Genomic DNA, 13,799 nt, shown 5'->3' with positions numbered 1-13,799 from the left:
GGTTGTGTCCTAGGCTGCCTTCTCCAGCGCGCCCCCCGAGAGCTGGACCCGGCCCAGGCAGTCAGAGTGGGGTCCACCTTCAGAGCCCGTCTCCTCCGGCTCTTTCTCAGCTAATTGTGAGAGGCAGGAGGGAGCTGAAGATGTCACTTCAGGCAGAACAAAATGCCAGTCCAACCAGCAACTGCAGGGAGCTGAACTTAAATCATCTGCCGTGGGTTTGCCGTGTGCCTGAGACCGTGGGAGTGTGAGATGCTGAGATCCTGCCTGCTGTGCACACAGACACTCCCAAACCCATCAGGACGTTCCAGTCAAATGCCGACACTGCAAACCGCCAGACTCTTCGGCATAGTGTGTGTTCGTCTAAAACCCTTTCCTTTCGATGTCAAGGTAAAGTGAGGGTAGTAATATTCTTCCTAAAGTTGTCCAAGTGAATATTTTTAGGGGAGAGTCAGAAGGAGATGGACATAAATGAGAAGAACTCCGTCCCTGGGGGGCTGAAGGTTTGTCTAAGCAGCAGTGCGCGAGTGCCGTGATGATATGGGAAGGGAACAGAGCCAAAAATGAAACAAAAAAATCACAAAAAGGGAAGGAAATATTTTTAAACGCCAAGTAAACTTTAACATTTCAAATTGTCTTCAAAAGGTAAATCCCAGAAGGTTTACCTGTGAAACAACCTCTATTAATTGTAATAATAACATCTACAATATTTTCCGTGTGGTCGTGAGGGGGAGCTTCGCCTTATTTGATGATGTTGATAAGGATAATGTTAAATTATGAGGTCATTAAAATTCATTATCTCACAACGCACAAATATTATCCTATTTTGCATATTTCTGTAACTCAGTAGGAAAATCTGAAGACAGGAATTTATGGAATTGTATTTTAGATTTCCCGACTTCAATCTCTTAAACTGCCTTCTATACAATGAATGGAATTGGCTTAGAAATGTGCTAAGCTCTTAGCATAAACTTGTAGAGAAATATAAGACATAATGCTGCTATTTTTCCTGGCATTTTGTAGAATATCAATAGATTGCAGAATTTCACTAAGCTGTTAAATTCTTGGAAAATGGCAGTAAGAACTGAATTTACCAGGTTATTTAAAAACCATGCCAAGAAAGAGGACTTTGCACCAAGGTGCAGTGCCCGAGACCCTGACACTCTGCTGGCCCATTTGGGCTCTGATCAGAACTGCCTTGGTCCTAGCCGGGGCCTCCCAGAGCCACCACGGCAGTGGAGTCGTTCCCTGCGAGTCTGGAAGGGCCTCGTCCCTCCGTGATGGGAGTGTGTGTGCACACATGTGCTCATGTCTGTGTGTGCATGTGCTTAGGTGTGCACACGTGCTCATGCATGTGTGTTCACATGTACACATGCATATGTGTATACCTGTGCACACATGTTCATGCATGTGTACATGTGCTCACACACGTGTGCATATGTGCTTATGCATGCACACATGCTCATGCATGTGTGTTTGTATGTGCACATGTGTTCATGCATGTGTGTGCACATGTGCTTATGCACATATATTTGTGTGTGCACACATGCTCATGCATGTGTTTGTGTGTGTGGGGGTATGTATGTGAAAGAGAGAGAGAGGAAAATTCTGGAACAGCTGCAGTTGATAGCTCAGCTGCAGGCCCTGTGCAGAGATGCATGATAGCTCCGTGCAGACCAGAAGAGGGAGTGAGAAAAGAAACGCTGAAGCCGTTGGGGCCAAACAGGGCAATGTGCGGGTAAGAGGAGACGGGTCAGTTTCCAGAGCTGGAGAGAAGCCCGGGCAGACGGGGAGCTCAGACTGCGGCGTCCATTGCTCCGGGATGGGGTCCGTAGACCTGATGAGGGGCCGGCGGATGGGCTGAGCGTCTGCGCGCTGCAGTCCCTGCGTTGGTGAGCACAACCTCACGAGGACGTGGCTTCTGGCTCACTGAGGACCTGGGCGCCGGGCTGGCGGTGCAGAGACGCTGGGTCCCGCAGGGTTAAGCTGGGGGCGCAGACGGTGCCGGCCGCTGACCTCTGGGGACACCCTGACCGGCACTTCCCCAGCCCCGCTGCACATTTCCCTGCGGGGGCTGCATCACCGTCGCCTCTGCCCTCGGGCGGCCTGGCAGGAGCCCCGCAGAGCCAAAGCCTGGCCACTGGCATCTCCTTAGCAAGCGGTGCGGCCCTCTCTGAAGAGGGCAGGAAGAACAGGCGGGAGCGAGCGTGGAGGGCCGCCCGCCCCTCGTTGTAACAGGCATTTACAGACAGGCGGGGCGAGGGGCTGAGGGTCTCTCCGAGGCTCCTTCCCAGCTGAGGGCAGCGGGGATTTGGGTTTTCTCTCCTGCACTGAGCGAGGAAGGGGACAGCGATGCGTGACCTGGGCTGAGTCCACTCTGCGAGCTCCCGGACGGCGTGGGTGGGCGGCGTCTCCAGCCCGCCAGGGCAGCGCAGACGGCGGCATCTCATCCGCAGCGAAAGTGTGAGCAAAATGCTGTATTTTTTCTCCTACCAACACCTGCCACTTCTTAAAAGCACCATGAAATAAGAGACATCTGTGTCTGGCAGTGAAACCCAGGGTGCCCCTGAGAATGTACTTGTTTGTTTTTCTAAACCGCAGACACGGCAGGTTGGATCTGGGCTGGCGGCGGAGGCCGCGGTTGGCGGCGGAGGCAGAGACGCGGGAAGCCCAGGGAGCCGGAACTGCCCCCGGGGACCCGCGGGTCTCGGGCTGGACAGACTCCCGCGGCCCCGGCCCCGCTCGGCGCCCTCCAGGCTCCCACCAGGGACGCGGCAGCAGAGGAAGCCGCTGGGCAGGTCGGGCCAGTGCCCAGCCTTGGCGGCCTTTTCCTCCCCACCCGAGCCTCCTGGGCTGGTCTGCAAGATGCCAAACTTCCAGGAGAAAGTGGGAAGATATTTCCCGGCATCTGTCTAAGGGACCAGATGTCATAATGTCACAGGGTGAGTTGGCGCCACGTGGATCCAGCGTGATGAGTCCTCCAATGGCAAGGAACTTCTCTCCCGGGCATGGCACCATCCCTGCCCTTTGCTGGGGGAGGTGAGGGGGCGGGGCGGGCGGGGCCTTAACTCATAAATGCCACAGGGTGGCCAGGAAACCCCGCAGGCCACAGGTGACCTGGCAGACGACACCTTTGTGGGGTTCCCCCCCCCTTCGTTATAAAAGCTGAGCTTTGCTGTCCCCAAACTTTCGGGTGAAGACAGCCGATGGGACCTGCTCCCGCCAGGTACCCGTGTGGCCTTTGCCTGCCTGTGTCCCTGGACACGGGCCTGTCAGACTCACTAACAGGAAGTAGAGAACTAGGGCAATTTGGCTGGTTTTAGACCCCAAATTACTTCCTGCCAGTGATCTGGGCCTTTCGGATTATGGAGGTGCGATTGTCCCGCGACCCGCGTCCACCCTTTCAGCCACCACCCACACGGGGAGGGGGCGACAGCCGGGGTCCCCAGGGGGAGGGGCTGTTCAGGAAAGGTAACAGGTGGCCTCTTACGGTCTGTGGCGATCTCGTACGGGGAGTGGAGTCTCGCGTCGCCGCAGGGCGAGGTGCTCACGTACAGGTGGAAGAGGACGTTGTCGCGCAGCCGGTAGCCGCCCTCCTTGGCGCGCACGAAGACGGAGCGCTCCGCGTCCTCCCGCCGCTTGCTGGGGACACAGGGGTCCAGGTCACTTACCGCAGACCGAGCCGGGCCCGGTGTTCTGGGCGCAGCACGTTCGGGATGGGACCCTACGAGGAGCGGACACCTGCCGCCCCCCTCGCCCCAGTCACCTGCCAGGTACCTTTAGTGGTTTCTCCGTTGCCGTGAACCCCGTGTCGGTGTTTATGAAACTAATCCCTGACTCCAGGACAGCCTCGCTGGCTGCGACCCTCGGGGGCTGCGGGGGTGGCGGCCTCGGTGGGGCTCGAGGAGGGCGGGGCCAGCGCAGGTTGCGTGACAGCGCGGGCACTGTCCCCTCCCACACGGTCCGCGACAGCACACCCCGGGCCTCTGACCGTGGGAAGATGGGGCGTTTTGCCCTTGGACCCCCGTCCCCCCACTAAGCTCAAATCTAAGCGGCGGCACCACCGGGAGGCGGGAGGACCCCAGACAGAGCCTTTTATCCCAGATTTTATGCCCTGGTTCCTGCAGGTGATGTCCTGCGGGTCTCGCTGTTTCTACACGTTCCCCCCGGTGGTGACGGACTCGGCTCTGCCGGGCTGAGATCTCCCCGCAAACCCTGGAGTGGGGGGCGTCCGCCTGCTCCCGCGGTGCAGGGAGAGCCTCGCCCAGGGGAGTGGCCTGGAGTCGTGGACCAACAGCAAACTGGCTGCTGAGAAACCGAGGCCCGAGGCCGGGGGCCACCCGGAGCTGCTCACCCCTCGCAGTGCCCACACCCTGGGGCGGCAGCACCCGGCCCGCCCGCGCGTTGCCAGCCCCGCACCTGAGGTGCAGCTCCAGCTGGGCGTACAGGAAGTGCAGGAAGGCCCTCCTGGCCACCACCTCGGCGTGGCAGTCGTTGACCACCAGCCCCTGGTCGCTGATGTGGTCCCCGCTGATGCACTTGGTGCCCGAGGACAGCACCACGACCTGCGCCTGCCGCACGTCCAAGCCTGGGGACACAGAGAGCAGTCAGCACGTCCAAGCCTGGGGACACAGAGAGCAGTCAGCACGTCCAAGCCTGGGGACACAGAGAGCAGTCAGCACGTCCAAGCCTGGGGACACAGAGAGCAGTCAGCACGTCCAAGCCTGGGGACACAGAGAGCAGTCAGCACGTCCAAGCCTGGGGACACAGAGTTGGGGGCCCCCTCACCCCGTCCTCCCCGTTGGTAGGTCTTCCCTGGACAGGGTCACCTCTCAGGACAGGGCCTGTGAGTCTCCCACCAACACGGCAAGGCTGTCGGACACGTCATGATTTATTAATCCTTTTCACAGGATAATGTTCATTCTGACCACAGTAAAAAAAAAAAGTCTTTGTTGACCACAGTCAACAAAAATGAGTTGTTCTTGCAGTTCTCTGCAAGGACTATGAACAAACAACAAAAGTAACGTCAAAAACAACCTCAAAAGTTAATGTCTTTAAACTGTAATATCAATTACTCTTGGTCAAGGAGACCGTGGAGGCCACAAATCCACGCGTGTTCTCGCTCCGACTCTCATGGATCGGTGTGTGCATTTGTGTTTTCTCTTAGATGGTGTATTCCTCCAGGGCAGGAACCAGAATTTCCACAAAATATTCTAAGAAGGGGCTCCCCGGGGGTCCGTGTGGGCAGGGAGGTTGCCTGGGACTTGCTGACTCAGCTGGGAGGTCGCGGGGTGGTGCCAGGTGGCCCAGGGTGGTCAGTGCCACTGGCCACACCCATTGTGGCGAGTTCTCTGGCCAACACGTGCTCGGACATTGTCTCTGAAGAGACGATTTGCAAACCAAGTGCACTTAATCCACGTTCCCAGGTGCAGACAGCGCCGGGCAGGTTGCGCGCACCTTACTCGGAGCTTCCTCCAACTTGAGCTTCCTCTCCCGAGAACCCAGTTCTAGGGGCTCGAGGCAGCCACCTCCCCCCAAGTTGGGTCTCTGTGATTCGGGGCCCGGGGAGGAAAGGGAGGAGTGGGCACCTGCTGGTGGGACCAGGGAGAGCGGGGAGGGGAGGAGGGGCACTGGGGCCAGCACCACCTGGGGGCCCCGGCGGATGGCCGTGCTGCGTCCCTGCTCCCTGCCCAAACCCTCAGTGCGGACGTTCCCTTTCCCGCCGGCCACTCTCGCGTCTCGGATCGGAGCTCCCTCCTGGGAGTGGTTGGGGGGGTCTCGCCGGTTCACACCCCAGCGAGGGGACTCAGGACCCCCCGCCCGGCTCTCCCGCTCCCCCCACGGAGCCGGGAAGCCTGGTTACCCCCCAACGCTCAGAGTGGGTTTCCAAGTCACAAACTTTGGCCCCTGACCTGTCTATTTTCTACTTTGTTTCTCTCTGTTGCATATTCAAGGAGAGGCGAGAATCCGTCTGCTCCCAGGGTCAGGTACACACTAGCGCTCCTTCCGGGAGACCCGGATTCCCACTGGAAAAGCAAGAGGCGGTTACCTTTGGTCATGACGATTCCGGCCAGCGCTTTGTGGCGGGCGTGCACGGACGTCAGGGCGGTTGTCACCTCACGGAACTTCTGCGTGACCAGCTGGGACACAGAGTCGGCGAATTCCTGAAAGACAAAGCGCCACCTCCGTGACGGGCAGCGTGGCGGCTGCTCACGGTCCCCCCTCCCTCCCACGCCACGCCACGCCGCCACACGCGTGTCCGTCCCTCCGCTCTCCCCACGGCCTCGGGAGAGAGCTCAGCGCGACACCGACTGACAGGGCCCGGCCTGTGTCGCCTTCTCGCTCCCACCCGAACCCCGGCAGCCCCACGAGGACCTGTGCAAACAAAACCCCTCCCTTTTCTCTTCTCTCTTCATCCTTGTTTTCATTGCGGGGCCCTTGACATCTATATCAAGCATATGTTCAACTAGCAACGTGTAAAGGCGAATGCGAAAAAGAAAATGGCAAAAATTCCTGAACGTTATTTACTGTAAGTGGGGAGCCAGTGAGGACGCGGGGCGATTTCTGCTCGGCTGTTGGAGTCAGTGTCACGTCCTTGACCGCTCTGGCCGGCCTCCCTCCCAAGCGAGACCGTCACAGGGGACAGCGCGGGGGACAGCTGGCATCCACCGACAACCCCCTCCTGCGTCACTGACCTCTGAGAAGTGGCGTCAGGACGGGCCGCGCCGGGGTCACCTGTGCTCGTCACAGACCTCCCCTCCCCCCAGCCCCTTGCCTGCTCGGGGACCGAGACCCTCCTGTGCTCGGCCACACCAGCTGTCGCACGGGAAACCCACGTCCTCCTCACGTGGTCTTTGCTCTCCACGCTGCATCCTCCCCTTTCCTCCGCGAGGCCCCTCCCTTGCCGCCTTCTCCGCGGAACCGCGCCCACCGCACGGTGGCCCCTGTAGTGACCGTGTTTTAATTAACGCACATACGTGACTGCAGCTGTACGTGGTCTTTCACGGTGGAGTTTGTGTGTGTTGATTGCATGGGGGTTAGACCTAGACAGGGACTAGGACCCAGGGAGACGGGCCAGTCTGATTCAACACGAGGAGTTTCAATGTTCTGATCACTCGGGATTGAAGACACGGTGGCTCCGGCTCCCGCAACCCACTGACCGGACCTCGCGGCGACTGCGCCTCCTCCCCACCCGGCCCTTGGTCCCCGGCAGAAGCCACTGAAGTGCTGGGAAACAAGTTCGCTTCAGATCAATTTTATAAATTCAGATTTTCGGTGTGCTCACGGGACTGTCGAGGGTTCGATCTCGCAGGATGGATAAACGCAACCAAATTTGACACCCAGCTACTTGGCAAGCATGTTTTGAGCTCAAGGGTCAAGTTATGTTGCGTTATCGCTTTCTAAAATCACGTGGGGCGTTTCCCCGACCTTGAGAACATAGACAGGTTGTCATGTGTCACCAGCGACCCAAACCCTCGCATAACCGCCTTGCATGCCGTGCGGGTGTCCGCGGCTCCGCAGAGGCCGTTGGGGAGAGGCCTGGCGAAGGGTCCCTGGCAGCACCGGGGCTTCCCACGTGGTCCACGGCCTGTGGCCTCAGGGAGGAGGTTTCACCCCAGGGCGACACCCCGGCCTCTCCGGGCGATGCTGGCGGCTGAGGCTGGGGAGCCCTGGGTGGTGGCCTTGCCCCCCCCAGTGGGCGGATCCGAGACACCAGCCTGGGCACCAATGGGCACCATCTGGGCCCTGGGGGCGGAGGGAGGGTCTGGACTCTCGGCAGGTGACAATGACAGGCGGGGCAGCCCCCTCGACGGCCGTGCACTTCTGTGTAGAGGGAAAGCAGAACGGGGGCTGTGTGGGCTGCTGCGTTTTGTTGCCTGAGTTCTGCCCATGGCTCCGTCCCCACGGCGAGTCATCGGCCCTGAGCAAATCAGAAAAACGGGCTTCGGAGGACACGCGAAGAGGACACGCGAGGCCCAGCGCCGGCTGCCTCCAGCGGGAATGTTCCGCGGGCATAAGTGACAACCGTGCTCGAGTCCCCGCCTGGCCCTCGGGCCCAGACTGACATTCAGCCGCGATGGCCGGAGATGAGAGCCACGGATCGGGAAAGAGAAGGCCTTAGCAAATATTCCCGTCGGGGTCCTGTCTTCGGGTTTATTATGCCAGAACAGCAAAAGGTTAGATTTGCATAGGGTGGGGCGGAGAATCCGGGGCCAGTCCCGCAACTCCGCTCTCTGTAGAACTTGGCGGCATGGGGGCCAAGGGGCGGGAGGGGCTCGGAGCGCCGGCGGCACCGGGAGGCCCAGCCGGGGTCCTGCGTGGACACTGGGAACGGGGCAGGTCCCCTGTGCCCTCCTGGACACGCTGCCCAGAGTGCTGGGACCGCAGGCCGGAGCCACCGCGCCCCACTCGGCTTTGCTCTTAACCAGGAACGAGGCTGTGATCAGGTTAAAGAAGAGTGGATGTGGGGGGCTTCACGGGGCACCCAGCGCGCGTGGGCTCTGTGTCCAGCGTCCAAATGTAACTGCTGCTGTTTTTTTTTAAGAGTATTTTCTTTCTTTCTATTTTTTTCTTTTTCTTTTTGGAGACAGAGTCTCACTCTGTTGCCCGGGTTAGAGTGCCGTGGCGTCAGCCTAGCTCACAGCAACCTCAAACTCCTGGGCTTCAGCTATCCTCCTGCCTCAGCCTCCCGAGTAGCTGGGACTACAGGGATGCACCACCATGCCCGGTTAATTTTTTCTATATATTTTTAGTTGTCCAGATCATTTCTTTCTATTTTTTAGTAGAGACGGGGGTCTCACTCTTGCTCAGGCTGGTCTCGAACTCCTGACCTGGAGCGATCCTCCCCCCTCGGCCTCCCAGAGTGCTAGGATTACAGGCGTGAGCCCCCGCGCCCGGCCACTGCTGCTGTTATTATCATTATTGTCCAACCTCGTGCAAACATGAAGTTCTTAGAAAAAATATAGAAGTACCTCACACCTATGTGCGGCATTACAGATATCAAAGTGTTCCCAGCTTTGATAAATAATTTAAAGGGCAGCTCTGGAGACAGCTGGGACCACGTTTGGTTTTTACCTTCACACACCTGATCCGCCTTGTGCAGTCTGACCTGCCCAGAGGGAATTCCAGCCACATCACGAGCACCTTGGGGAAAAGGGCGTTTTGTTTTTAACTCCTGCAGAGCATAGCAACAGAGTAGTCACCAAGTAAATGTTTATTGAAGTACATATTTAGAAAAAACCAAAAAAGTTACGGAAATTACTTTCACAGGATTGATAACCATCATTTTACCGTGAAGCCTGTTTATTTCCCGTATATAGACAAAATGCTCTCGACCCGAGGTCCTTCCCTGTGTGCACAATCGGTGTTTTTCTTTCCGACACAATTGGGTTGGAAGTTTTGTCCACTCCACGTTGAACCAGGAACCAAAGCGTCCTGCAGCTGCCGAGGGATCTCGCGCAGGGAAACACTGCTGGGGCCGTGACCACCCCACAGACGGAACCGGCAGCGGTGTGGACGGCAGGCGTCACCCTTTCTCTGTCTGAGGCTCAGAGGCAACAGGTGTCTGTGACCCGCGGGCTCCACCGTGAGTGGCCGAGGGGGTTGTGGTGCCGGCAGCCACTCGTAGCGTGTACCAATTATAAGGTAACAAGATAAAATGGCTGAGTTACTTATTTAATCACATTAAAAATCTAATACAGAAGTGACTTAACTTTTGAATGTTCCTAGAAATAAGAAAAATGAAGTGTCCAAGCAAAGCTGATCAGCTCTGGTTACCACCAACAGAGGGTGACAGCGGCCTTCGTATGGGGCTGGCCAGACCCGAGCAGGGGAATTTTAGAATCTAAACTGACGATGAACAGAAGGGCTTATATACATTATTAAAAACAAAACCCGTAAGATTACAGGGTGCCCATGTCCAGATAAGGCCATCGGGAAAATCAGCCTCCTGAGGACACCCCATCTATGTCTCGTTTCTGTGGCCATTTGAGCAGGGGACAAGTGCAGGCCCCACGGTGGGCACAGCCGAGACACCTGCCCTGTGCACCCAGCCACACACGCCCGACAGCCCACGCCGGTGCCCTTGCTGCTGCTGGTGGCACCACGTTTGTTTCTGGTGTCAGTGTTGGTGGCTTCGGTGGGTGCTGCCTGGACTCAGGGCTCCGGGCTCAGGCAGCAGGGTGGGGCCTGCGAGGTGTCTCCTGTCTGGAAACAGGTGTGCTGTGCGGATGGGTTGGCCAGTGGGCAGCCTCCAGGCGCTCCCCAAAGTGCACTGATAAACCCTTTGAGAGTTTTGTGAAATGAGAAAAATGATGCCAGGTGTTTTTGTTTTTTTAACACGGATTGACGCGTATCTGAGCCTGCCTCCATCTTCCACACTCCGACACGCTGCACCCAGTGATGATGTGCCGAGGCATTGAGGACCCCCACCCAGTCCACGGAGACCCCGTAACACTGCGGACCTGGGTGGGGAGAGCCCTTGAGCTCCACCACCCCTCCCTGCACCCAGCCCTGGGGCCAGCAGAGACCTCCCCCCCTCCTGCCACTGCTGCCCGGGCGCCTGCTCCTCCTCCGGCCACTCGAGCCACCGTCTCCACCCTGAGACCGGGGAAGCGAAGTTAAGTGAAGCTCTTTCTGGAACCAATGGGCTGGATCTTAAGCCGTCCTGAGAATTTAAGTGTAATTTAAGAAACGGGAAGAAATTACTGAGTTGCTGTCCTAATCCCTGCGAGTTCTGTCCTCACTCCAGTGAGCAGCTTAATCCCCCGCAGTGGCTGCGACCTGCAGGTGGAATTCTCAATTGCCAGAGTTTAATTTCTGCTCCTGGGCGCTACCTGAGCAGCCTCTGTTGTGCAAACAAATGCGCGAGAGAGCAAAGTATTAAAACCGATAAATCAGCTTCCAGGGGAAGGGAGCTTTCCAGCTTGGCTGCTGCGGGACTCGGCTGGTTTTCCCGGTTTTTGCTGCTGCACTAATCTGACCTCTGCTCCCTCGAGCTGTCTACACACCGGGGACCAGGATGGAGGCAGCTGCAGCTGGGGTGTGGCCACTGCGCTTTCTGAAAACAAAGACAGGAGCGATGACCTCTCCCAGGAGCCACCTGTGGCCACGCACACCTGCGCCCCCAGGTGACTCTTGACGTCTTTGCATTTCTGCTTCAATACTGAACCGACTGCCAAGCTGGCCTGGAGCCCCTCGTCTCTGGGGGGCTGCCCTGACCACTCCTTCCTGCAGTGGGTGTGGAGAGAGCCAGGTGCACCAATTACTCACTGTTCTGTCTGGGCACCGTGGGACGCACTAGGCACCGTGGGACACACTTCATGCGCATCGTTCAATTAGCTGTCACAGGAAGCCCTTAAGGTGGGCATGGCCGATGTTCCCATTTGCAGAGCAGGAGAGGTGAGGACCTCGTACCAGCCACACAGCTGGCGATATTTTTCAATCCGGAGTTAGAATGCGGCACACTCGAGGTTTCCCGCCCTCTTCCCTGGATGCGTCGCGGGCGTGGGCTACGCTGCCACTTCACTGTCCGCTCTGCGGGTGCCCGGACACCTGCCTGCGGCGAGCTGCCCGCCCCGGACCCTGGCTGTGCACTGCGCGTGTCTTCAGGCACCTTTTGGTAGACTGTGGAGGAAGCGAGGGAGGCCAGGAGGGTCGCAGGACAGCAAGGGTGGGAAGACCCGATCCCGGGTGCTCACACTGTTTTGCTGGAGCAGAGGCAGGAGTTGCATTTGGAATTTTTCTACCTCTCCTCCCAGTGATGAAGCTACGTCATGGTCCATTTCTTCAATCAGCGTTTGCTGGGGGCCTGTGGAGTGCCAGGTGCGGGGGGAGTGGGTGTGCCCAGGTGGGGACCTCAGGGCCCTACCTGGGGGCCAGGGCCTGCGGGCGCAGCTCTGGGGGAGGGAGGGGGGACTCCCCGAGGGCCTCCACGCTGGGCTGAGCTTCCGAAGACACCCTCTGACTCTCCTGCGGCCCCCACGGCCGTGTGGGGTCCCCACGGCGGGAGACTGAACCCGTGCTGGGCCCTCTCAGGCTCCCAACACTGCAGGAGGCACAGAGCCGTGACTGCTCACCCACAAGTGGGGCTGCCACGCATGAGCCATCGTTCCTTTCCAGCGTGGGCTGCTGGTGGCGGCAGCAGCCGTGTGGCCGAGAGCTCCGACGTCCGCCCAGCAGAGAGGGCCACGCTCGCTGTCTCTGCCTCCTGTGATGGCGGAGGGACAACGGCCTGATGGGGCACAGGCTGTCACCTCTCCCAGACGCCAGCCTCCTGCCCCGGGTGAGGGCAGGTGGCTGAACTGCGGCTCAGGCCTTCCCGGGGGCTCATGGCAGAGGCCAGGCCCTCCGCCCACCCTCCCCGGCCCTCCCTGCCGGCCCATCCCGCTCGCACCCAGCCCGCTGCCCCGTCCTCCCCCGGCTGCTGGCACTTCCACTTCGGAGGCCCCGGAGAAAGTCCCCTACGAGGAGCGAGTCAAGACACACTGAGCGGGCCCAGGGGCGCAGCCTGCTCACTGCGCGCGCGCACGGCTCCCAGCGGCCTCCGCGGGCCCTCCCACGGCCACGCTCCCCTCGGTCCCCCTGCCCGGCCGGGTGTCCTCTTCCCTGGCCCGCCCCGGAGCGGGCCAGGCGCCCCCTTCCCACCCGTCCCGCTCACAGCGTCGTTGTTGTCGCAGCCGGTCTGCAGGTGCCGCCGTGGACGCTGCGGAGCTGAGGAACGCGGGGTGTCAGTTTGACGTCCCCCAGACGGGAAGACACCCGCTCACCTGGCCAGGGAGGTCCCCGGGACAGACGGGGCGGACCAGCGGATCCCGCGGGTGTCGGGGCCTGGGTCCCAGGGACTCTCCTGTCCCCGCCCCGCGCCCGCTGCTCTGTGCGGCCAGGTGCTCGCGGCACACGTGGGGCTTGTCCTGATGGCACCAGGTTTCCTAGAATATATTCCATCCTCCCGACGGCGCGAGAGTGGGACAGCAAGGTCCCCCCGAGACGGGCAGAAGAGGTGGCAGGGCGCCGGGCTGGCCCCAGCCTTGAGGGCGTCCCGTCCCGTGTCCTGCTTGTCCTCGCAGCGAGGAGGCTCCTGAGCCCCCACCGGGGGAAACGGTGCGGGGGAGGGTCCGTCCGTGCCTCAGTCTCTCAGAGAGCTCGGCAGGGAGGCGAGGCGCGGTGTGAGTCCGTGCGGACTGGACCCTCTTTCTTCCTCCGGGTGGGGCCTTCCTGGGGGCCCAGGAGAAGGCTCTGGAAGCCGGGCCTGGCCGAGAGCCCGCAGCAGGTGCGCGCGGTTCCGGGAGCTGCAGGTGCGCGCTGTGCTGGGGCGGCAGGTGCGGGCGGTGCGGGGTCCCGGGCCTGCGCCCCGGCTCTCACGTCCTGCGCCTCCACGGACCGCGGCCGGGGCGGGGGGCCCCGCACGGCTGAGCGGGCGCAAAGCACCCCACGCCGGTTCTGGCAGGCTGCGCTCTCCAAGCCCCCAGCGAGCCATACATCATGAAATATTGACATGGTTCCGCAGGACTGCCGCACCTGACATTTGATTTATAGCTCTAGGTGTTCTTTTTAAATTCTGCACAGTCAATGAAGGATCAGAGGAAATGTCATGTTTGTCGCGCTCAAGATCACGGTGGCCCGAGGCCGCCCCTCCCCCGCTCGTCCCCGCCCACCACGGCGACAGGGAGGGACCTCCCTTCCCCACCCCCACGTCTCAAATATTTATCATGTTAAATATCAACCTCCGGAATATTGCCTTCGTTTAAGCTTTTCACGTTCCAATGATTTTTTATTATTTCCATCGACCAAAATAAATGAAG

The 13,799-nt window shown here is 59.5% G+C and overlaps 1 protein-coding gene across 1 annotated transcript in view; it reads right to left on the bottom strand.

Annotated features, from left to right (window-relative positions):
- The window catches only part of ADARB2 (adenosine deaminase RNA specific B2 (inactive)), a 58,368-nt gene that overhangs the window by 13,097 nt on the left and 31,472 nt on the right, over positions 1-13,799 (bottom strand). Inside the window, exons 4-6 of the mRNA XM_045530480.1 lie at positions 6,047-6,161; positions 4,417-4,585; positions 3,488-3,639 (exon numbers count right to left, since the gene is read on the bottom strand). Of these exons, the coding sequence (XP_045386436.1) occupies positions 3,488-3,639; positions 4,417-4,585; positions 6,047-6,161 (436 nt within the window). The remainder of the gene's footprint in view (positions 1-3,487; positions 3,640-4,416; positions 4,586-6,046; positions 6,162-13,799) is intronic.

The sequence above is a fragment of the Lemur catta genome, chromosome 18, assembly GCF_020740605.2.
Source record: "Lemur catta isolate mLemCat1 chromosome 18, mLemCat1.pri, whole genome shotgun sequence".
In the NCBI taxonomy this organism is placed as follows: domain Eukaryota; kingdom Metazoa; phylum Chordata; class Mammalia; order Primates; family Lemuridae; genus Lemur; species Lemur catta.
Note: the sequence above shows the minus strand (reverse complement) of the source record. Positions and strands in the feature narration are given on the sequence as shown.